Consider the following 25,208-nt stretch of genomic DNA (forward strand, 5'->3'; position numbering starts at 1 on the left):
AGCCACAAAAAGAAATGAAATTGAGTTATTTGTAGTGAGGCGGATGGACCTAGAGGCTGTCACACAGCATGAAGTAAATCAGAAAGAGAAAAACAAATACCGTATGCTAACACATATATATGGAATCTAAAAAAAAAAAGGTTCTGAAGAACGTAGGGGCCGGACAGGAATAAAGATGCAGACGTAGAGAATGGACTTGAGGACATGGGGAGGGGGAAGGTTAAGCTGGATGAAGTGAGAGAGTGGCATGGACTTATACACACTACCAAATGTAAAACAAATACCTAGTGGGAAGCAGCTGCATAGCACAGGGAGATCAGCTCCGTTCTCTGTGATCACCTAGAGTTGTGGGATAGGGAGGGTGGGAGGGAGACGCAAGAGGAAGGAGATATGGGAACATATGTATATATATAGCTGATTCACTTTGTTATAAAGCAGAAACTAACACACCATTGTAAAGGAATTATACTGCAATAAAGATGTTTAAAAAAAAAAAAGAAAGAAAAAGGATATAACTCAGGAACAGCCAGATGGAAGAAAGGTATGGGAAAAGAGCACAGAGCTTCCAGGCCCTCTCCCAGCACACCACTCTCCTCGCACTTCCAAGTATTCACCGACCCAGATGCTCTCTGAACCCCATCCTCCTGGGTTTTTATGGAAGCTTCATTATATAGGCTTGATTAAATCATTGACCATCAGCAACTGAACTCCATCTCCAGCCCCTCTCCCCTCCCTAGTGGTGGTGAGATGGGACTGAAAGTTCCAACCCTCTAATCACGTGGTTGGTTCTCCTGGCAACCAGCCTCCAACTTCTGGTGTTTTCCAGAAATCACTACATTAACATAACAAAAGACACCTTTCTGGCTATCACCACTTCAGAAATTCCAGGGGTTTTAGGAGGTCAGTACCAGGAATGGGGCAAAGAACAATCATGTGTATTTCTTATTATAAGTCACAGTATCACAGTAGACCTAATTCTTGGGCTTAGAAAAGTTAGTGATGCAGCTGGAAAGGGGAAGCGCCAGATTCAGGCCTTGAGAGCCCATGAACCTTCACACCAGCCTGCCCAGGGCATCTGACAGCCCCCTGGATATGGCCCTCGGCATCGCATGTTGTGATCACTGCCTCACTGGACTATCTTCCCAGGTGGACACGAAGCCACCTGAGGGGTAGAAATCTGTCTGAAATATTTGGAAAGCCCCAGTATCTGTGACACCAAGTAGTCTGTGACTAACTGTTAAACAAATGAGTAATCCACTAAGTACTTACTAAGCACTTACTATGTGTCAGGCGCTGTGGACGTAGTGTGAGCAAAACAGGCTTCTCTCCAGCTGGTCATCCAGTGGAGCAGACAGATGTAATCGATTCATCACACAGACGTGTTGTAATGAGAAACAGAGGTTTATAGAATCTAACAGTACAGAGCAAGGGTCAGCAAAATACAGCCTGAGGCCAAATCCAGGCCTTAACAGAAAGAGTTTGCCAGTCCATGGTACAGAGCAAGGAAAACAGGTCCAGATGGCCAGGGCTGGAGAGGAGTGTGGAGGATTCATATCAGGGGTCTGGAAGGTTCCCCTGAAAAATTACTGAAAGGCTTTAAGAACAAAAAACAAAAAAAACCAGAAAGGCCAGGGCAGGGTGGCAGGAGCAAAGAGCCAGGGGAGAGGTATGGGGCCCTCCAGGCTGCTAAGGGGGTGGTTCTTTTTCCCAAAGCAAAGAGAAGCCAGTGGAAGGTTTTCCATGGGGGAGTGACAGGTGGGAATCTGCATTCTGCAGAACCCTCTCAATGCACAGGAGGCAGGACAAGAAGGAAGACGGTAGTGGGTCTACAGCAACTGTCCTGTGAGCCATGTGGTGACTGGGACAGGGCAATGGCTGCAGAGCTGGAGAGAAGCGAATGGATTTGAGATCCATTCTGGTGCCAGGCCGTTTGTCAGGGGTGAGGAGAGAGGTGACTTATCTTTCTTTTCAGACTTCACGACAGTTGTTTTAAAATATTCACTGACTTTCCCTCTTGAGGTTAAACTTTCTCACAGAATAAGGATGATGTGACCTTTCCTACGTGAAGGTGATGCCACCTTTAGCCAAACACATTGCAAGATGAGACCAAGACTCTGATATTGAGAAGGAACCCTCTAGGGGGGAGAAAACAAAAAAAAATTTTAAACCCAGCTTCAAAACCGATATAATCGCTAACGGTGATATAACATTGGAAGAATAGACTTTGGAGCCCAAGAAACTAGGGTCCAACCTCCAACTTCTAACATTCCCGAGATGACTCACCTAGGCTGTCTGACTTGCCCTCTCTGAGCCTCTGTTTTCCTATCTGTAAAGAATTACACCGCCGCTTCTCCTGAGGCTGCACTGAGACTAAGAGTCGACACAAACAAAGGGCAGCTGGAACAGTAAGAGACAGTAACTATCATTATCATTATTAAGCAGGATATTCCTTGTAGCCGGAAACCAGTTACCATGGAAGGAATTAACTTTGTTAATTCTACTATAAAACACAATAGTTTACATAATAAAAGTTGTAATAGTAAGCTCTATTATATAACAATATGTTAACCTAACATTCAGAAATGGGTTCTCTCTCTCAGGAAATGAAAAGAATAATTATGAAGAAAAGTGATAAAGAACTCCTGACTACATACACCCACACACGCACACACCCATACACACACACATGCACGCACACACTCGCACATACACACCTCCTGGTTCAGGAGATCTAGGATGGGCTACAGAATTGCATGATTAATTAATAAGCCTCTCATTCTCACACAGGTGGACCTTGGGTTCCAAAATGAGAACCCCTGTGCTGACGGAGGCCAGGCCCCATGGTAGGCTCTCAGCAAGAACTGAAGCAAAAATTCAGTTTAATGATCTAATGCCACAAACATACAGAGAACCTAATGTGTGATGGGCACAGAATGTCTGTGCAAAACACTGAGAAAGAAAAAAATAGAGAAGCTGCCCCTCTGCCCTCCAAGCTCACAACCTCTTTAAACACTTGACCAGGGACTTCCCCGGTGGTGCAGTAGTTAAGAATCTGCCTTCCAATGCAGGGGACTCGGGTTCGATCCCTGATCGGGGAAATAAGATCCTACATGCCACGGGGCTTCCCTGGTGGTGCAGTGGTTAAGAATCTGCCTTTCAATGCAGGGGACTCGGGTTCAATCCCTGGTCGGGTAAATAAGATCCCACATGCCACGGGGCAACTAAGCCCACGTGCTGCAATTACCGAGCCCGCGCACCCTAGAGCCCGTGCGCCACAACTAGGTAGCCTGTGTGCCACAACTACTGAACCCATGCACCCTGGAGCCCACACACCACAACAAAGAGCTCACGCGCCACGATGAAAGCTCCCACATGCTGCAACGAAGATCCCACGTGCCGCAACGAAGATCCCACATGCTGCAACTAAGACCCGAGGCAGCCAAATAAATAAATAAATAAATATTTAAAAACTAAAAAACACTTGACCATGTGCGGTACAAAGCCACGCACACACTCAACCAGACAACGAATCTCCCTGAGCACCTTCTAGATGCTTCTAGGCACTGGGGATACACCCGTGAACAAGACAGCCAAACATCCCTGCCCGCTGTTATGGTATGGGCGACAGAAAGAAACAAAATTAAAAAGCATAGTGGACAGTTGTTAGTTGATGTTATGGAGAAAAACTGAGAAAGAAGAAGCAGAGAGTGTAAGGGTGGGGAATAGAACTGTAAAACTGCACCAGTTTCAAATAGTCCCCATAGCTCGATTAAAATGTAGCACTACACACGCTGCTCATGGCTGGTAAAGTGTCACAAAGAGAAAGGTTCTGGAAGGACAGAGAAGGGAACTGGCTGGGCTGGGTGGGTCAGGGTCAGAGGGTGGGGAACACCTGCAGTCTCCGGGATGAGGTGAATGCTGAGCAAGTGAGTTCCCTTCCCTCCCCTTCCTTTGCGGGAATGTTCCTCCTGCCCCTCCAAGGCTGCAGAGCGTGAATTACCCCTGAACGACTTCACTGGGCATTTCCAGCAAATGCCTGTGTCTCTTACCTTTGCCAAAACATTTGCTTCTCCTCCTAGGCGGTGTTATAAGCTTATGCAGTCATGTCAGGTCATGAAGGGTCATGAAGGTCAACGTCCATTTTTAGGACTTTTTTTTTTAATTATAGAAGGGACACACGATCACAGTATAAAATATGAAAAAAATATCAGAAAGTAGAAAGATTCCCAAGTCTTAACCTCAACATGACCTCTATTCACATTTTGGTATGTTTTTGCCAGAGTTGTTGTTTAACATAGCAAGCATCACTCTGAATCCATATTAACTCTGTATCCTGCTCTTTTTATTTTTACTAAATACATTATTTTTAAATCACTACATTTGCATTTTTCTGCTTAAAATAAATTCTGTATGGACATCAACGTAATGGCTATGTAACACTCCATTCTACCGATGCACTGTAGTTTATTCACCATTTCCCAATTGTTGAGCATTCAGATTTCTGAGTTTTCATCATTATTAAATTACCGTGAAAATAACTTCATGCGGAAAGTCATTTCAAGGAATTCACTCAGAGTAGGTTCCTAGAAGGAGGATGACAGGAAGCTGGAAATACTTTAGACAAGTAGTCACTGCAGAGATGATCTACAGATCCCCCAAATGCAATCACTGCCCCACCTGGCTGCAGCGGCACAATATAGAAGCTGGTCAATCTCTGGCCACCTTTTTGGTCTTTGATGGTAAAGGGTTTCAGAAGCTGCATATTTACCTGCTGTCGGAATCTGAGGCGATCTCCTTTCTCCCTCCAAAGCGGATCTGGCACTGCACGGAAAAAGAAGCTGCTGAGATCAGCTGTTGGGATGGGACATACAAAACCTCCCCCACAGGCCTTCAGGGTCAAGGGGGACACAAGGCCAGGAACTCTGGGTGCCAAGTCAGGGTGTCCCCACGCCCTGGGTGTCAGCCCAAGACCTAAGACGGCGGGCACCCCAGCCTTCCAGCCACCACTTGAAGGAAGCCCTTATCTCCAGCTTGCAGAGGAGTGAGCCTTGTGCAAAGACAACGCTGAGAGGAAAACAGAAGCACACGGCTTCCTGCAGATTATCTAGGAAGCTTCTTCTATCTGTCAGCAGCTGACTGTCAATAACACAGAGCTCTTAACAGGCAGCAATAAAAAATTCCACAAATCTGTGAAGATGGGTCCCTTCTGACAGGGCCCAAAGTTGTTACGGCTGGCTATAAAGTTATGACAGCATAAATCAAGCTTCAAACAAGTCATCTGGTTGTGCTGAACCACAATTCACCCAGGGAGGGTGGAAACAAAAGCAAACTGTTCTTTTTTTTTTTTTAACTGTGCTGAAATATAGACAATATAAAATGTACCGTTTTAACCATTTTTAGTTATGCAATTCAATTCACTTCACAATACTGTGCAACCATCACCCCTCTCCACTACTCCTTCAAAAGTGTAGAATCGCCACTGTGGTAGCACGTTCGCAAGATTCCTTATTATCGTGTGTGTGTGTGTGTGTGTGTGTGTGTAGACATTTAAATGATACTTTTGTCAAAACTCATGGAACTGCACACTTAAATTTGGTATATTTTATTGTATGCAAATTACACCACAATAAAGTTGATTTTTAAAAGGCATATATACAACACTTTCACCCCCAAAATAATAATAGCAGCTCTAGGCAGAAGATCCAAGTTATTTCTGTTTAACTGCTACATTTGACGTGGCTTGACTTAACTCTTCATCTTCTTATTTTACTTTCCATTTCTGGAGCAAAGAAAGAAGAAACTAATAATGTGGGTTGTGCATTTATTGTGGAACAGGCGCTGGCCATGGCCCTTTACCCACTTTAACAAATGCAATTCCATCAACAGCCCTATAGAGTTCGGTAACCCAATTAAAGAGAAGGATGCTCAGAGAGGCTGGATGAGTTGCCCCAGCACACACAGCTGTGAAGAGATGAAGCTGGCCTTCAACCTCAGCTACACCTGAATCTGTGTCCTTCCCACCATACCTGGACGCCTCGAGGCTTGGGCAGATGCTAAATTCTCTGGACTCATATCGACACTTAACAGACACTTCCATTAAAGTACATATTTATCTCCCTATATCGTGATTACACGCAGATAATCGCCAGTCGCCCCTTCCAAAATGTGAATTCCTAGGGCTGGATCCTAGCTCTGCTGCTTATTAACTATGACGTCGGCAGCAAGTTATCAGACCTGAGCTTCAGTTCTTCAGTTTCTTCATCTGTAAAATGGCAATATTTGCAAGAACTACCTCACGGGGTGGTTGGAAGGATTAGATGTAAAGCACTTAGCAGAGAATCAGGCACGCGATGAATGTGCAAGAAATGATGCCTGTCTGGTAGCTGCAAGCAAGCGAAGTGACGCCAGCCTCGTGTCAAAGCTCGCTTCCACGCCCAGCCAAGAGCCAGGCATCGAAAATAGCATCAGCCGAAGCAAGCAGAGCCCACCCGTGGGATCCACACAGTCCTGAGCACAGCCTCACTTCTGTTCTTGTGCTCACGGGGTCCTAACTCCAACCGCGACTGCAGCACCCTTAGGAGTTGCCCTAAAACACAACTGCTTGGAAATGAGGCTTGAAACCCACTCAATGCCCTTCTCAAGGGGACATCTGTGAAGGATGGGGCGGGTCCTCCAGGGGTCTCCAGGAAGTCAGGACGCAGGAGCTCCTTTGTCCCTACCACTGATCACTATCATTTGCTGGGGAAAATGATTGGCCTCACCGTTCCCAGATACAAAGCCGGAGGAAGTCTGTGTAGATAGAAGGGCGGAAATGACTTCTTCATTGATCATCTGACACTATGACCTGACCACAAAGTCAAACGTCAGCTTTCTTCTTACCTGTTTCACTGCATCCAGCAGTCGCTCCAGCAGAAATTGTCTTTTCATGTCATTGTTCTGTGATCCTAAAATGCAATGAGGCTTAATTAGTTTTGTTTGACATTCGCTTTCTGTTAAGACTCTCTGACATGTAGTGTACGGCTGTGCCCAAGTAGCATCAGCCTTCTCTTTAGTAAAATCAATAACAAGACCAGGTATCAATAATCTACATCATTACAATGAAGTTGGACCACTTTCCTGTTACTGCAACTCAGGAAAGCAGCTAAACTGTGTTCCCCAAATTTGGATGATGTTACTGGAATTGTCTAACTCAGGGTTTCTCGACGTTGGTGTCACTGACATTTGGACCAGATAATTCTCTGTGGCTGCCCTGTGAATTGTTAAGATGTCTGTCAGCATCTCTGGCCTCTACCCACTAGACACCATTAGCGTGTGCACACACAGACACAGACACACACACACACCCTAGCTGTGGCAACAAAAATGTCTCCAGATACTGCCAAATGTCCTCTGGGGAACACAATTGCCCCTAGTTGAGAACCAATAGTCTAACTTAAAATGTAAGTTTCCTAGTACTGCAGGCACTGCTTGTTGGCTGACCTCACCATCATCTCCAATATTATTTTTCCATGAAAAACCTAATTACTCCTGTTCTCAGCCTCTCTTGTAAGGCTGCCCGTAAGAAGTTCTAGCTAATGACACGTAAGCAGAGAGCACTGGGAGGGATCTGGGGAAATTATGCCATCCTTATAAAAGAACAGATGTTAAGGGCTTCGTTCCTTCTTCCATCCTTCATGCCTTAATCATAAACACATCGGGTGGAGCCAGAGCAGCATCTTGCTACCTTGAGGCAACAAGCCTGCAGCGAAGGCCAAGAGAATCACAGAGACACCAGCCCCGATGTCATTTTGCTGCTGAACCAATACTAGAAATCTCATACTTCTCACACAACAAACAGTTCCGTTTGTTCAAGCATTGTACATTGATTGGGCTGTTACTTACAGCCAAAAGCATTCTCAACTGATACACATGGCATACACCAAACTCCCATTTAAGAGGGTGTGGGGCAAGGACACTTCAAAGCCCCAGGCAGACCACTGTCAGAACCACATATGATGCTCCACAAGAGACCCAGTGACTCCAATCAACAGAGACACAGCTACATATTGTGATGCACCAGACACAGAACACAACTGTTCAAAGGAGACCCAAATTTAGAGTTTGTACAAGGGCAGATGCTCCACACTGCAGGCCTTGAATTGCCACTGAGCTGCTTCTCTCTTGGGCAGCTCAGCCTGGGCTTCACCAGGGAGTACCAGCAGGGCATCACCTTAGAGATGGTCAGTGATTCATGTAAGTCATGCCAGGGCCACCCGGTTGCTAACAACTGTAACCGTGTGGTGAGCACTTCCTGCATGCCAGGCACAAAACTGAGTCCTCTGAATGCATTGTGCCCTGTAATTTTCACGACCACCCTACCAGCCAGGTAGTAGGATCCCTGAGTCGCAGATGGGGAAACTGAAGCTCAGAGAAGACAAGCAATTACATGCATTGACCCACTCGGTAATTATTGAACTTCTACTGTGTGCCAGGCAATGTTCTACGTGCTGGGGACACAGGAGTTAAATGGTATAAAAGAACCATCTTCTCATGGAGCGAAAATTCTCTGAGGAAGAAACAAATAGCTCCTAAGTAAACTAATAAAGATGATGTTAGAGAGTCATACTAGAAAGAAAAACAAAATGGGGTGATGGGACAGGGAGGAAGCAAGAGGGCCACGTCAGCCAGGGCAGTCCGGGAAGGCCTCTCTGCACACGTAGTATCTGAGCTGAGCCCTTTATAACAAGAAGGAGCAGCCATGGAAAGATATGGAAGACCAGCATTCCAGGCAGAGCAAACGGCCAGGGAAGAGAGGAAAGAACAGCTTGGCTTCTGGTCTTCCAGGACCCAAAGGAAGCCTCTTATGACTTGAGCAAAAAGCAGAAAAGGGGAAAAAGAAAAGAAAAGGGGAAGCAAAGACAGACAGGCAGGGGCCAGTAACAAAGGTCTTGTGGACCATGATAATGGGTTTAGGTTTTGTTCTGTATTTGAATACTAGTAGTTGGAACCGTTGGACATCCCTGGTGGTACAGTGGTTAAGAATCCACCTGCCCATGCAGGGGACACGGGTTCAAGCCCTGGTCCGGGAAGATCCCACACTGCGGAGCAACTAAGCCCGTGTGCCACAACTACTGAGCCTGCGCTCTAGATCTGCAAGCCACAACTACTGAGCCCGCGTGCTGCAACTACTGAAGCCTGCGAGCCTAGAGCCCATGCTCTGCAACAAGAGAAGCCACTGCAATGAGAAGCCAACGCACCGCAATGAAGAGTAGCCCCCGCTCACCGCAACTAGAGAAAGCCTGCGCACAGGAATGAAGACCCAATGCAGCCAAAAATTAATTAGTTAATTATTTTTTTAAAAAAACACATAAAAAAAAATAGGTGGAATGGTGACCCCAACTGGAGATCGTGCCCCTCAAGGGTTGTTAGGACTACCACACGGGCTCCTGCCTCACCCCAGGCCCGGAGATCAAACCAGTCAGTCGACTCTCCATGGACACACAGTAATACAGCTGACTTCCCAAACTCTGCCACTGCTATTTTTTCTGGAAGAGGTCTTGAGAAAGGATAGCTCACGCATCCTTCCCACCAGACCAGAGGCCATCTTGAAGCGTCATTCAGGATGGCTAGAGACCCCACCGACCCTAGGCCCTCAAACATTGCTCTTGACACCTGTGTCTATCAAAACACCCTGCTCTTCGTTTAGCAGCAGGTCTAGTTTCAGCTCTTCTCTAACACCAGAATTGGGAAGTCAGGCTTGCTTTCCTCCTTTTTCCAAGTACTGCACCCAACAACTCTACTTGCCCTTGGGCAACGTCAACTGGAAACTCGACAAGGTTTTCCCCCCTGAAGTGCTTTTGCTATTCTTTCTGATCATAAAAGTAATTCATGTGATAGAACTATCATATAACCCAGCATTTCTGGGTATATACACAAAAGAATTGAAAACAGGATCTTGAAGAGATATTTGTATGCTTATGTTCACAGCAGCATTATTCTCAGTAGCTAAAATGTGGAAGCAACCCAAGTGTACACCGACAGATGAATGGATAAGCAAAATATGTATGCATATACATACAATAGATATGATTCAGCCTTAAAAAGGAAGGAAACTCTGCAATATGCTACAACACAGATGAGCCTTAAGGACCTTATGCTAAGTGAAACACACCAGACACGAAGAGATAAATACCACATGATTCCACTTACCTGAGGTACTAAGAGCAATCAAAATCATAGAGAGAGAAAGTAGAATGGTGGCTGTCAGGGGGAGGGGAGGGGAGAGAATGGCGGTTAGGGTTTAATAGCTACACATCTGCAGTTTAACAAGATGAAAAGAGTCATGGGGACGGATGGTGGGGATGCTGCACAGCAATGTGAAGGTATTTAATACCACCAAACTGTACACTTAAAAATGGTTAAGATGGCAAACTTTATGTTACGTGTATTTTACCACAATTTAAAAAAAAAAAGAGTAATTCATGTGAAAAAATACAATAATAACAAGTCAGGGGGAAATAAACAAAGAAAATAAAAATCTCCATCATCTCACTACTGATAATTGTTAGCGCAGTGATTCTCACGCTTTCACAGGCACACGAATCTCCAAGCAGGTTCTAATTCAGAAGGGCTGGGTGGGGCCTGGGATTCGGTATCTCTCACAAGGTCCCAGATGATGCTGATGCTGCTGGTGCCTGACCCACCGTGAAGAGCAAGGATACAGCAGCTACCCCTAGTGCTATGCATGATGATCCCAGATCTCTGTGATGGAATTGTTCCACTGCTTTTTCTAGAAAGGTCAGCAGCCTCCTCTGCCTCACCCTGCAAAGCCTCTCCACCGTGGGAAGAAAGCCTGTTCTCTAGAGAGAAACAGCCTGAGGTGGTGCAGGTCTCGGCCCACCACACACCCACCCTCGCTGACGCGATCTCTCCCCAGACAAGAAGTGCACCTGGGGCTTCCCTGGTGGCGCAGTGGTTAAGAATCCACCTGCCAATGCAGGGGACACGGGTTCGAGCCCTGGTCCGGGAAGATCCCACACGCTGCAGAGCAGCTAGGCCCGGGCGCTACAACTACTGAGCCTGCTCTCTAGGGCCCGCAAGCCACAGCTACTGAGCCCATGCACCACAACTACTTAAGCCTGCTCGCCTAGAGCCCGTGCTCCACAACAAGAGAAGCCACCGCAGTGAGAAGCCCGTCGACACAACTAGAGAAAGCCCGCATGCAGCAACGAAGACCCAACGCAGCCAAAAATAAATAAGTAAAATAAATAAAATTAAAAAAAAAAATATTCCAATGAATGAAACATACGAAATGTCAGTAATAAGCAAGGCACATTCCTTTGGGGAAACTTAAAAAAAAAAAAAAGAAGTGCACTTGAAAAAGACAGTCCTGACCCCTGAAAAGGCACCTGTGGCCATCCCAGGCCTGAACGGGGATGAAGAGAAGGGGGTCTTGTAGGGCAGAGGGAGTACGGGTGGCCTTGGGAGCATTCACCAACGGCAGGAGGTGCCCAGGAGGCCCATGGCCCTGAGGAACAGTGGAAGGAGTGCTAGTGGGAAGTCACAAGGCATCAGGAGTTCTCATCCCGGCCGGGCTGCTTGCTGGACACGTGACACGGACAGTCACTTCCCTTCTCGGGGCACTGGTTTCTGCATGAGATCACACCCTCCTAGCTCTGCAGTCTGCGAGTGTAGGGTGTCTGTGGAGACAGGTAGGCAGAGCAATCGATGCTAGCGGGCTCTTTCCTACCTTCTCCCAGGGACCAAGAGGAGAATACAGGACCCCTCCCAGGGCAAGAAGAATCTTCCAGCCTCAATGGCTGCAACCACTCAAGAGGAGTAGGGAGCCAGTGCCCACCTACTGAGCCTCAACTGTGGGCTAAGCCATTAACTGACTGGCATCTAATCCTTGACAAAGAAGGAAAGGTGGCTCCACTCAACAGAGCACTGGGGCTGAGAGGAAAAGACCTTCACCCATGGAAGTGCTTAAGGAAGGATTCAATTTCAAGTCCACTGGCTCAGCCATCTGTGAAATCCTGCTCACCCTCAACCCCTGTAACAAACCTGCAGTGACAGCCCCACTGCCAGTTCAGGAATGATTTCTCTATGAAACCCCAGCCTTTCTGCTTCCTCCCTTCTGTCAGGATAGCCCTGAGTCAACACTATCAACCAGATGAGCCAGAATAGGCTTCTTTTTTTTTTTTAATTGGAGTATAGTTGATTTACAATATTGTGTTAGTTTCAGGTATACAGCAAAGTGATTCACAGAACAGGCTCCATCAAAATGAAAATAGAGCACCATCAAAATGAAAACAGAAAGGCACCCCGGGGAATACACTCAGGGTCCACAAACCCGTCAGAGAAATGCAGTGATCTCCTGAGGCTCTAACTTAGAAATCACCTGCGTTTGAAAGTCAGTCACCTGGTTCAGGTGCATCGCTGTTGTCTTTCATGTTTAGAATCCTTAAGATCCTACACTATTTTTTCCCACAAATCTCTAGCCTTCAGTGACCTCCTGGGGAGAGAGAGCAGGGATTCAGAGTAGGACAGGGCAGGTTTGAATCCTACATCATCAGCTATGTGACCAAGGACAAGCTACTTAACCCCTCTGCACCTCCTACAGCTTTTTTTTTTTTTTTTTTTGGCTGCATTGGGTATTTGTTGCTGTGCGTGGGCTTTCTCTAGTTGCGGCGCGCAGGCTTCTCATTGCGGCGGCTTCTCTTGTTGCGGAGCATGGGCTCCCGGCACGTGGGCTTCAGTAGTTGTGGCTCGTGGGCCCTAGAGGGCAGGCTCAGTAGTTGTGGCGCACAGTGTGGGTTCAAACCCATGTCCCCTGCATTGGCAGATGGATTCTTAACCACTGCACCACCAGGGAAGTCCCCTCCTACAGCTATTAATGAGTGAATGGATACCATGCACCTAGAACAGTGCCTGGTATACACCAAACACTTTATACATATTAACTATTATTGCTGTTGCTGTGGGCAATCCTATACCTCTGGCTCTAACAAGTCCTTTCATCAGGCTTCCTTCTCTCCAGAGCACAGGCAAAGCAATCCAATCCTGGCCTCTGTGTTCACTGCCCTGGGGGAGTATAAAGGTGAAAAAGCTTCTCTGCCATGTGGGGAGGGGAAAACCAGCAAGATGCCCCCAAGGCACTCTACATATATCCTTCTCCAATCCCTGTCACAACCCAGGAGGTCAAGGAAATCACGGTGCCCATCCACAGAGGGAGTTAGGTCACTTGGGCAAGGCTGCACACACACACACAACGGTATTTCCCTGCCTCTCTATGCAGTGGCAGAGGGAAAGTCATTTCTCTGCTCGAAGGCCAATCCTTGCAGTGCACTCAGCGGGCATAATGGAGAAAAGAAAAAGATGGTAAGGTTCTTTGGGTGCCCACTGCAGGCCAGGAATTCTGCCCGAGGTCAGGCAGCAAAGCAGTGCTGAGACCCTGATCTGCCTGACCTCTTCCACAGCACACTGCTGGCCTTCTGGGGGCCAGGGAAGCCTGACTGAAAAAGCGGGAACTTGAACTGCGCTTAAAAAACAGGAAGAACTAGAATACAAAATAGGTAAACCCATAAAGATAGAACGCTACTACTTAATAGGTACAGGGTGTCCTCTGGGGGTGACGAGAGTGCTTTGTAACTAGATAGACATGGTGGTTGCACATTACAAATGTACTAAATTGCCACTGAACTGTTCACTTTTAAATGGTTAATTGTTTTTATAACTGTTAAATTTCTAACTTAACAGTTGTTCATTGTTCTAATTGTATTAAAAGCATACATGGTTTCACATTATCTGAAATTCACCTCCGTAAGAAAATACTTTATGGAAAGGACTGCAACAGGTAGATTAGAGCACATTCTAAGCCAAAGAAGCCACCACAGCAGAGTCCCCTAGGGGTGGGACAAGACTTCAGATAGTGCCCAGACCCCCACTGAAACACAGGGAAGAAAAGCCAAGCTCACTTCTCTCTCATGTTTCTGATTACACTGACGGGAGTGTCTGTTTGAGGCTAGTAAGTCCTTAACTTCTGCATCACTCAGGCTCCTAACAGGAAACAGCAGGCACTCTCAAATAAGGAGACTTCAAGGAGGTTTACTTAAAAGGGGCCCTACAGAGAAGTGGTGGCGAGAAGCGATTCTCAACCAGGATTTCATGTCCCCGCCCCCACAAAAAAAAGGGCATTTGGGGCTTCCCTGGTGGCGCAGTGGTTGAGAGTCCGCCTGCCGATGCAGGGGACACGGGTTCGTGCCCCGGTCAGGGAAGATCCCACATGCCACGGAGTGGCTGGGCCCGTGAGCCACGGCCGCTGAGCCTACGCATCTGGAGCCTGTGCTCCACAACGGGAGAGGCCACAACAGTGAGAGGCCCGCGTAATGAAAAAAAAAAAAAAAAAAAAAAAAAAGGGCATTTGGCAATGTCTAGAGACATTTTTGGCACAACTAGGGGGCTGCTCCTGGCATCTACTACAGTGTACAGGACAGCCCCACGTGACAATCATTCAGCCCGAATGTCAACAGTGCCACAACTGGGAAATTCTGCCCTAACTTAAGTTTGATTGTCCCATGTCACAGATAATGAAACTGAGGCTCCGAGAAGTTAAAAAACTTAAACCTCTACTTGTGCTCTGAACCCCATCTCCTCTCACCTGCTCAAGGACATACTCCAGCAACGGTCCCTCTTTTTCCCACATCGTCAATTCTTTCTTATCATCTAGGCAATCCCTACAGCATACGGGGATGTCATAATACCTCCCCCAAGTTTAATAAAAGCCGTGCCTTGCTCCCACGTGCCGCTCCAGCCTCCAGTTCATTTCTCTGCTGCCCTGTCCAGCACAGCTCTTCCTTCACGAGAGCGGCCAGGCCCTCTGTGAGGGCCACCCCTTCCACAATGGCTGTTCCCAGCTCTGGCCAAAGGCCCTTTTGTTCCCATCTCCTCCTGCACCGAATTATCTACACAGGGGCCATAACATCTGGAACACAACAAATGACTTACTGACATTATATAACAAACACATGATACATTCAATGATATTATATGATTTGTTCAATGCACCCTGCAAAACTGCAATTAACGTGGCATTTCTATGGAGCCCTGTAAGCATGTGGAGCATTGTCTCAGATGATTTGTGTTTCTGGTTCCCCTCCTCACAGAAGGAACTCGACAACTGTTGGATCAAGACTCCGGGGTTCGGTTCTGTAGTCCCTCAAGCGGCTGCTTTAAATGGAGAGGACCAGAATGCCCTCGTGCATGCAATGCATATTGCATGAGTGAAGCACTAGTTTTGTCTGCATTAGCACATGAACAGATAAAATGGACAATCATTCACCCCCAAAGTCAGGGCACTGGGTCCCAGCATTGTGGGGTAAAGTGGCACAGCTGGAGGAGGACAAAAGGACAGACTTTCCTTCACCACACAATGGAAAGAGGCAGACTCTGCTTGGAGGCAGATGGGCTCGGGCCATCCAAGTGGACTTGTGATGCCTAAAAACAAAGACTGGGTCAACAGTGGACTCATAAATGGGCAAAGAATTCCCTCTAGAGCAGAGGTCGGCAAATATTTTCTGTAAAGAGCAAAATGGTAAATATTTTTGGCTTTTCAAGCCAGATGGTCCCTGTCACAGCTACTCAATCAGAGTGCAAAAGCAGCCAGAGACAACAGCAAGAATGGGTGTGGCTGGGTTCCAATAAAGCTTTATTTACAAAACAGGTGGCCAGCCCAGTTTGCCAATCCTTGCTGCAGAAAATAAAAAGAATAACTGCAGTGTGCAAATACTTTGAAGAGAAAGTGTATCTTCCCTCATGGTTGGAGAAATGCAAATTATAAGCTTACCAAATCAACCACCACATGTTACCACTGTATAACTACTAAGTTCACCAAGAAACATTTAAACTGAAATTCCTCATTGCTGGCAAAGCTCCGGGGAAACACAACGGTCAGAATGGCCATCATCAAAAAGTCTACAAATAACAAATGCTGGAGAGGGTGTGAAGAAAAAGGAACCCTCTTGCACTGTCAGTGGGAATGTAAATTGATACAGACACTATGGAGAATAGTATGGAGGGTCCCTAAAAAACTAAAAATGGAGTTGCCATATGATCCAGCAAGCCCACTCCCAGGCACATATTTGGAGAAAACTCTAATCCGAAAAGATACATGCACCCCATGTTCACAGTAGCACTATTTACAACAGCCAAGACATGCAAGCAGCCTAAATGTCCATCGACAGATGAATGAATAAAGAAGATGTGGCGCATATACACAATGGAATACAACTCAGCCATAAAGAAGAATGAAATATTGGCATTTGCAGCAACATGGATAAATTTAGAGATTATCATACTAAGTGAAATAAATCAGACAGAGAAAGACAAATATCATATGTTATCACTTATATGTGGAATCTAAAAACAAAATTATACAAATGAACTTATTTACAAAACAGAACCAGAGCAAGTTGTTGAACTTCTCCGACTCTTAATTCCCTCATCAGAAAATGGAAGTGAAAGTGAGTGCTGCTTTTATACAACAGGGATGAGTAGTTGGGATGGAGGCTACATGGCCCACAAAGCAGAAAATATTTACTATCTGGCCCTTTACAGAAAACGCTTGCCAACTCCATCCTAGAACATCATAAACGGAATTTACTTTCTTTTCCTACAATGGGAGAAAGGTTAAATAACTGCAGCGTGTCAATTTAGTGGAATGTTACGCAGCATTTTTAAATAATTGTGAAGAGAAGGAACATGGGTAAATGCTATAATAAGTGAAAACACTAATTCAAATGTAGGCTCAATGCAATTAGGTGAAATGCATATGCTTTGAACATAGAAGTGAATACCTAAAAATTTGAATATTTAATATGTTAGAAAGGTATATTTATAGGTATATTGTTTTCACAATAGTCTTTAATGTCATTTGGGGGTTTTGCTTTTTTTTTTTTTAAGGTGGAGGAGGAAAGAGCAGATTCCAAACTATGCAGTCACAGGCAAGGAAAAACGGGGTGCCAGTGGGCAAGTTTCCCCCCTCGTGGGAAGCCGGGGAGCACAGGCCTCTGAGGGCTTCTGGATGGGTGAGCAGAAATCAGGGCTGGGAAAGGGTCCTCACTCCCCCTGGAGGCCTCAGGCTGCTCCTCCCACAGCCTTTCCCACCTCAGCAAAAGGCATCCTCACCTGTCCAGCTGCTCAGGAGTCACCCTCGCCTCCCTCGGGTCTCTGCTGAGACATCACCTTCCCTGCAAGGTCTTCCTTGACCACCCCCCCACCAAATGACAAGAGCCCTCCCTCCCCCTTCAGTTCATCCTCCATCCAGACAACAAGTGAGACAGACGCCACCCTCCCCCTTCAGTTCATCCTCCATCCAGACAACAAGTGGGACAGACGCCACCCTTGGGCTCTGGACTGGGCATATGATCCAGGCATGGGCAGCCAGAGCCACGGTGATGGGCTGGTTCCAGGATGGCCGCGAGGCCAGCCAGACCACTATGAGTCAGCCCCAGGACTTCTGCCGGAGCAACTGGAAAAGGCCTGCCCACTTGGGTGTTGCTACATTGTAGGATGTGACCCAAGAGCTGCTAGTGGCCGTCTTGCCTCCATGGAGGGGAGGCTGCCTGAGAGTGAAGCCAACAGAGAGGAAAGTATTGAGAGTTGCGAGCCGGACAGAAAGGTGGTCCTGATGACTCTCTGAGCACCAGCTGAGGCTGAAGCCAGGCTATCCCTAGACCTTTCCAGCACAAGATGCTTTAAACTCCTATTGTGCTGGAATCAGCTTCCACCACATGTAATTGAAAAAAGAGTCCTGGGGAATTCCCTGGCGATCCAGTCGTTAAGACTCGGTGCGTTCACTGCTGGGGCCCGGGTTTGATCCCTGGTCGGGAAACTAAGGTCCCACAAGCTGCGTGGCACGGCCGGGTGTGTGGGAGGAAGAGTCCTGGTTAACATACCCATTACTATAACATTTTGGGTACATTCTTTCAATTCCCTTCAATAAACACTGACAGTACAGCCCTCTGCTAAGAAGATGCACCCAACTGTCATCCAACAAATGACTGCTGAATGTTGAACCCTGAATTTCTGGCCAGGCTCTGCTACCAGAGCCTCACTCTCACTGGCAGCATTTTTTGTGTTGGGTCTTCGTTGCTTCGCGCGCGAGGGCTTTCTCTAGTTGTGGCAAGCAGGGGCTACTCTTCACTGCAGTGCGCAGGCTTCTCAATGCAGTGGCTTCTCTTGTTGCGGAGCATGGGCTCTAGGCACGCGGGCTTCAGTAGCTGTGGCATGCAGGCTCAGTAGCTGTGGTGCACGGGCTTAGTTGCTCCGCGGCATGTGGGATCTTCCCGGACCAGGGATCGGACCAGGGATCGAACCCGTGTCCCCTGTATTGGCAGGTGGGTTCTTAACGACTGTGCCACCAGGGAAGCCCCTCACTGGTAGCGTTTTAAACAGGTGCAATTGCTTTGGCGGAAAGAGCAATCAAGAACCATCAACACTTTCATGTTAACACTACTTCAGGGAAATCATCCCAAAGACATCATCAAAAGGAAGAAAAACTACCTTGAACAAAAATGTTCACTGCAATTAAAAAAAAAAAATGTTCACTGCATCATTATGTATAATAGGAACAAAAAGGAAAAAAAGGGGGGGATAAGTTTCCACAAGTAAAGTCAGTAATTTAAAAGTTATGCCATATGTGTAATGATGGATTACTGATGGATTATGAAGTCCATAAAAGTGATCAATATGAAGACCATGTAGCAATGTGATAAAGTTTTATCCAGAAATGTTAAGGGTAAAAGCAAAATGTGAATTTACATGATGGTGATAAAATTACTTCAGCCTATGTCAACATTTCTCAAGCTTTTTCTCATTCTCCGTCAGGATGCTTTTTAGACATTTTTGCCTTAATCACCCCCGCCATGAAATTTTAATACCACAGATATATCATACATCATGCATATCTGTGCTTCAGACACAAGAATAGATGTTTCTCTCCCACAGGGGTGATATCACCCCGTTGAGAATGCATGGCCTGTGTGCAGGCAAGACGGTAGCAGGACGGGAGGTGCTTTATCTGGGATTATGTTCACATTGCCAGAATTTAGAGAATTTAGTTCCAAAACTTAAGACCTCTGAGCATCTGACTTCCTGTTGGTCACCCAGGCAGAGCCATGCAACCGGGAAGTGGGAGAGTGGAGATCAGTGGGACTGAGTCCACTGCCCCTGGCTCACAAGAGAGGCGGGCAGTCAAATGTTTGCTGACAGTGGAACAGTTTCTTCTTACAATCTGCCGTAACAGATCAGCCCAGTGCCTTCATTGGGGGGGAAAATGGTGATATCATCACTTTTTCTGCTTTGAATGACCACAGCTATTCTTTTTTCCGTTCACTCATTTCAGCTGATTCTTTTTTAACCATTTTCTAAATTGAAGTATAGTTAATTTACGGCATTGTGTTTCAGGTGTACAGCAAAGTGATTTGGCGTATATATATATATATATATATATATATATATATATATATATATTCTTTTTCAGATTCTTTTCCATTATAGGTTATTATAAGATATTGAATATACTTCTCTGTGCTATGCAGTAGGTCCTTGTTGTTTACCTGTTTTATGTATAGTAGTGTATATGTTATTCCCAAACTCCTAATTTATCTCCCCCTCCACCATCAGCTGATCCTTTACTCCAAATACAAGCCACTGCTGGAGATGACGCAGTCAATGCCGAAGAGAAAATCATGACCTTCAACATTCCAGAAGAATAAGAAAAAAGCTGCCAAAATGAACCTAAACATCAGACAAGACACAGCAGTAAATTACCCACTAAGCCCCCAACTCTGGTGTTTCAGGCCCTTACAGCTTGTCTGCTTCACTCATTATTTGACCTCTCTGGGTCTGGCTTTCCCCAGGCCTTGAAATGGGGGTTTCAGGGTCTTTCTAACTTGAGAAGGATTCGTGACAGAGTAATTATTGATGGAAATGAGCATCAAGTAGCTTCAACTGTAAAGTCTTACCAAAGACAGTGCCTGAGAATCATAATGACTTTCTGACTCTACAAGTCCTATTTTCCCCAGTAAGAGCAAAAGCATTATCTGAAAGTCAGAATTCCTTAGCTAGTAGAGGCTGATCATCAAGTATTCCCACCTACTAGATTCTTTAAAGAGAAACAAGTAAATCATCACACTATCACACTGAAACAACCACCCGCATCCGGCAGGTATCCGTCCTCCTAGCAATTTGTTTACTTCTACACACGTTCATGAATCCATAAACATTGTTTTATGTGCATGTTTTGATGTGCATCAAGGTATATATTTTAAATATAATTCTGTACATTGCTTATTTTTAGAGAACATGAATGTTGAGATATAGCCACAGTGATGTGTATAAATCTAATTTATTCCTTTTAACATCTTTGAGGTTTTCCATCATGTGACCATACCGCATATATTTGCCCACTCCCCTATTAACGGTCATCTTAGTTGTTCCTGGCCCCATGATGCCCATTTATCTTGTGCATGCATTACCTAACCACTCCACTTCCTGGTTATTTGCACTTAATGTATTTGGCCTTGTACCCATCTGACCTCTGCCTCCACTCCAATATTTTCAGCTGCAAGACACAAGACTCTAATTGCCAATTTATAGGCTATGCGAGAAACTGAGAAACATGTCAAAGTACACCAAAAGGATTCCATCAGCAAAATCCCACAAAGAAACCTAACAGGATAAACTGTTTCCTTCAAAAAAAAATGGGAAGGGGGCAAAAAAAACGAGGGAGATGAAAGGGGAACCCATAGTTTAAAAAAAGACTTTGTGCTTCAAAGGATACCATCAAGAAAGTGAAAAACAACCCACAGAACAGGAGAAAATTTTTTGTAAAGATATCTGATAAGGGACTTGTAGCCAGAAATTATATAGCATTCTTACAGCTCAACAATAAAAACAACCCAATTTAAAAAAAAAATGGACAAAGAAACTGAACAGACATTTCTCCAGATAAAATATACAGATGGCCAACAAGCACATGAAAAAATGCTCAATATTATTACTCATTAGGGAAATGCAAATCAAAGCCACAAAGAGATACCACTTTACACTCACTAGAATGGTTATTATCAAAAAGACTATTGGTGAGGACGGGAAGAAACCAGAACCTTTTTACAGTACTGTAAATGATGCAGGAATGCAAAATGATGCAGCTGCTTTGGAAAACAGTCTGACAGTTCTTCAAACACACTCAGCAATTCTGCTCTTAGATATCTATCCAAGAGAAATGAAAACATATTATCCACGCAAAAACTTGTACATGAATGTTCACAGCAGCATTATTCATGATAGCCAAAAAGTGGAAGCAAGTCAATGTCTGTCAAATGATGAATGGATAAACAAAATGTGGAATGTCCATACAACAGAATATTATTCAGTCACAAAAAGGAATGAAGTACAGATATATGTTACAATATGATGAATCTTAAAAACATGATACTTAGTGAAAAGAGACACAAAAGGTCACATATTGTATGATTTGATTTATATGAAATATCCGGAATAGGCAAATCCATAGAGAGAGAAAGTAGATTAGTAGTTGCCTGGGGCTGAAGGAACAGAAAATGAAGAACAGCTATTAATGGGTATGAAGTTTCTTTTTTTGGAGTAATGAAAATGTTCTAAAATTTATTATGGTGATGTTTGTACAATTCTGTAAATATGTTAAACATTAAAAAAAAAACTTAAAAAGAGAGAAAGAGACCTAAAAAAATTAAAAGACAAACCAATTTGCATTGTTTAAACCATATTTAGACCCTGACTTTTAAAAATACACTATAGGGAATTCCCTGGCAGTCCAGTTGTTAGGACTCAGCGCTTTCACTGCCAGGGCCTGGGTCCAATCCCTGGTCGGGGAACTAAGATCCTGCAAGCCACGCAGCGTGGCCAAAAACAAAATACACTATAAAATAAAATTATAAGGCAATCATGGAAATTTAACATTGAATATCTGATATTAATGAATTACTGCTCATTTCCTATAGGTATAATGGAATTGAGTTATGCTTTTTTAAAAAGGAGTCCCTATATCTCAGAGAGAAATATTTTTTAAAAACTTTACAGATGAAATGATATAGGACTTCCCTGGTGGCACAGTGGTTAAGAATCCACCTGCCAATGCAGGGGACATGGGTTCAATCCCTGGTCTGGGGAGATCCCACATGCCACAGAGCAACTAAGCCCATGCACCACAAGTACTGAGCCTGAGCTCTAGGGCCCGCAAGCCACAACTACTGAGCCCATGCGCCACAACTACTGAAGCCCGTGTGCCCTAGAACCCGTGCACCACAACTACTGACCCCACGCACAACTACTGAAGTCTGCGTGCTGCAACTACTGAGCCCATGTGCTGCAACTACTGAAGCCTGAGGGCCTAGAGCCCGTGCTCCACAAGAGAAGCCACCGCAACGAGAAGCCCGCGAACCGCAACGAAAAGTAGCCCCCGCTCACCGCAACTAAAGCTCGCTCACCGCAACTACAGCCCGCGCACAGCAACGAAGACCCAACGCAGCCAAAAAAAAAAGAAGAAATGATAGGATTTGCTGGGTGTCTAGGATTTGCTTCAAAATAAACTGGGGAGAGAGGTAGGAAGTAGACAGGTATATGGGTGAAGTGTCATGAGTTGGTAATTGTTCATTAAACTATTCTCTCCACTTTTCTTTTTTGCTTGAAATTCTCTTTAAAAAAAAAAAGCAAAAGAGAGTAAATATTTCCATGCCACATTATTTTATGTGCCAATTATTAATCCCATAGATGGAAAATACCTTGGACTTCCCCTTCCAATCCTCAGCAACCACTTTTTCTGCCTCAATTACAATCTTTCCAAAAGAAGTCTTTCATCCTTCATGGTTTTTCCTAAAAGAGCCATGTGTTGGTTTCCTTCTGTAATTTGTTTAACCTTAGACCTAATGAGTTTTTTAACTGAATTTTAAAACTTCCTTAGTTTTGATATTAAGTTGCTCCTTAAAGTATACATTGGTCCGTCTCCCTTGGCTTGTCAATTTCACTTGCTCCCAATGAAGACAGTAGAGAGAATGGTCCAGAACTGTGAGCTCAAGGCAGACTCCACGGTCACATTAAAAAGAAGAGTTTCTCAGGGCGTTCTTACCCCAGCCCTTGTCCCAGAGCTGGGCCAGAAAACAACCCCACTGAACCCCACAGGGGTCCTTACAGAAACAACAATAGCAGCTCTCAAGTTCCTGACTACATACCATGTAAGGAGCACAGTACCAATCGCTTTACGTGAGTAACGTTAGTCATTGCAACAAGCCTAGGATACAGGTACTATTATTTATCCTCATTTTGCTGAGACTTCAGAACGGCAGAGCAACTTGCTCTAAATCACACAGGTTTATGTGGAAGAGCAAGTATTTGAACCCAAACTGTCTGCCCCCAAGGTCTGCACTTATTCCAGGCTGTATTACCTCCTGGGTGGAAATGAGTTCATTGCATCTTTGTTGTGGTATCACTAATGTTCAAGGACCAGAAACTCTAGTGAGGCCAAAAATCATCTGACAACAGAAGTTGGACCATCTCCCAGGAAAACCCCCCTCCCCAGCTCCCGCATCAGGACCATCAATTTCACAAATCTTGCTCATGAATAGCAAAACAAAAGGCACCTAAGTTATGGAAAGTGATCCACAGAGTTAACTTAGAAGTTAAAGATGAAGAGAGACACATGGCCTTCACCTTGCCCTTCCTCAACCTCCAGAAATGCCTGAGTCCGAGTCCAAGGCCAAGGCCAGCTGGGCTGGTTGCAAGGATTCTGTAGAGGCTATTCCACAGTGAGGGGAAAACAGGCAGAAGGAGGGTAGGCGGGTCTTCCTAAGTAAATCCAGATCCCAGTCAGGGCAGCTGCGAGGCTTCCCTGAGTCACTCCCATCTCTACATACTACACCCAGGAATGACTTAGCACCAAAACACCAACGGACCTCATGAGTGGAAAGGGCTGAGAACACGCATCCAAGTCTAGGGACTAAACTTCAGAAACACTGAAGGCAAACTGTCCACACATAACTCAAGTCTCCCACCAAAACCACCCCACTCCCCAGTGGGAGGGACAGGGTCAGACTGGGAAGGGCAGAGGTCCCCAAATGAGCTCAGCATTGGACAAGAGGGGAAGGGCTGCCGGGCAGGACTAGGGAGACCTCAAATGAGCTAGGAAAAGAAATGGAAGGAGCTGGAGTATGAAAAAATAACCAAAATACAAGAAGCAGAACCAGAGAGGGAAAATGAGGAGAACCAAGCGTCCTCTGAAACCGAGAGCTAGCGGGGGACACAAGGCTCAGGGGGCAGCAAACTAAGAATGAGACACTCTTTGCCTGTGTGTAGATCGGAGTGACTGGGACCAGGGGCCTGGGTAGTGGGAATGACTGGGGAGCAGGGGGATCAGTAACTGGAACTGGGACTCAGGGAGTCTAGGAGTTAGGAGGGACTGAGACACAGGAGGTCTGAGAACTGGGGGTCGGTAACTGGACTGGGGGGTCGGAGGACTGGGAGGGACTGGGGGATCTGGGGGACAGGTGTCCAGGAGCTGGTTGTAAGTGATGGACAGGAGTCAAGGGACTAGGAGTGCCTGGACCGGGGACGCCAGAAAAGTGCAGGTGACCAGAAGCCAGGAACTGGGCGTACATGGGGGTCAGGAAACTGGGAGCGATGGGACGGGGTCCGCGAGCGAGCGGGACGCGGGGACTCGGGGGCCGGAGTGTGCAGCTGGTGCGGCGGGAGCCGGGGCGGCTTGGGCGGGTGACAGCGGCCAGGCCTCCACTCACCGCTCATGGTGCCGCTCCCCGGGCCGGTGCCTGCCGTGCCGCCGCCACTGCCGCCACTGCCGCTGCCGCCCTCCAGACAGGCCAGGAGACGGCGCGCCCCGCCCTGCCTGCCGCCCCGCCCCGGAAGTACAGCCCAGCCGGCGCGGCCCCGCCCCCGACCCGGAACGTAAACACCCGTGCCGGGCGGCAGAGTTGGGGCGATGCTACACGAGTCGAGGCTGCTGCGCGCCCGAGGCAGACCGGAGACCCCCGCAGCGACGCCTCGCGATCCGCAAGGCGGGGACCGGACGGGACGCCTCCCCGCCATCCTGGGCTCACACCTCTGTCGGGGAGCCAGACGGGACGGTGGCCACGAGAAATGAGACAACGCGGTTCCAGAGAGCGCTAGAAGCGGAACGG

The 25,208-nt window shown here is 46.2% G+C and overlaps 1 protein-coding gene across 3 annotated transcripts in view; it reads right to left on the minus strand.

Moving 5' to 3' along the window:
* SNX29 (sorting nexin 29) overlaps nucleotides 1-24,919 on the minus strand; it is a 552,967-nt gene extending 528,048 nt beyond the window's left edge. For 2 of the 3 annotated variants that reach the window (XM_030883986.2, XM_060284205.1), the window contains exons 1-3: nucleotides 24,810-24,919; nucleotides 6,880-6,944; nucleotides 4,769-4,821 (exon numbers count right to left, since the gene is read on the minus strand). In XM_030883986.2, coding sequence (XP_030739846.2) covers nucleotides 4,769-4,821; nucleotides 6,880-6,944; nucleotides 24,810-24,816 — 125 coding nt within the window. In that variant the 5' untranslated portion in view covers nucleotides 24,817-24,919. Of the gene's footprint in view, nucleotides 1-4,768; nucleotides 4,822-6,879; nucleotides 6,945-24,809 lie in introns of those variants that run through there. The other variant, XM_060284206.1, reaches the window with a different exon arrangement.
* Nucleotides 24,920-25,208: the final 289 nt, after the last annotated feature.

Source organism: Globicephala melas, chromosome 15 (assembly GCF_963455315.2).
Source record: "Globicephala melas chromosome 15, mGloMel1.2, whole genome shotgun sequence".
Classification (NCBI taxonomy): domain Eukaryota; kingdom Metazoa; phylum Chordata; class Mammalia; order Artiodactyla; family Delphinidae; genus Globicephala; species Globicephala melas.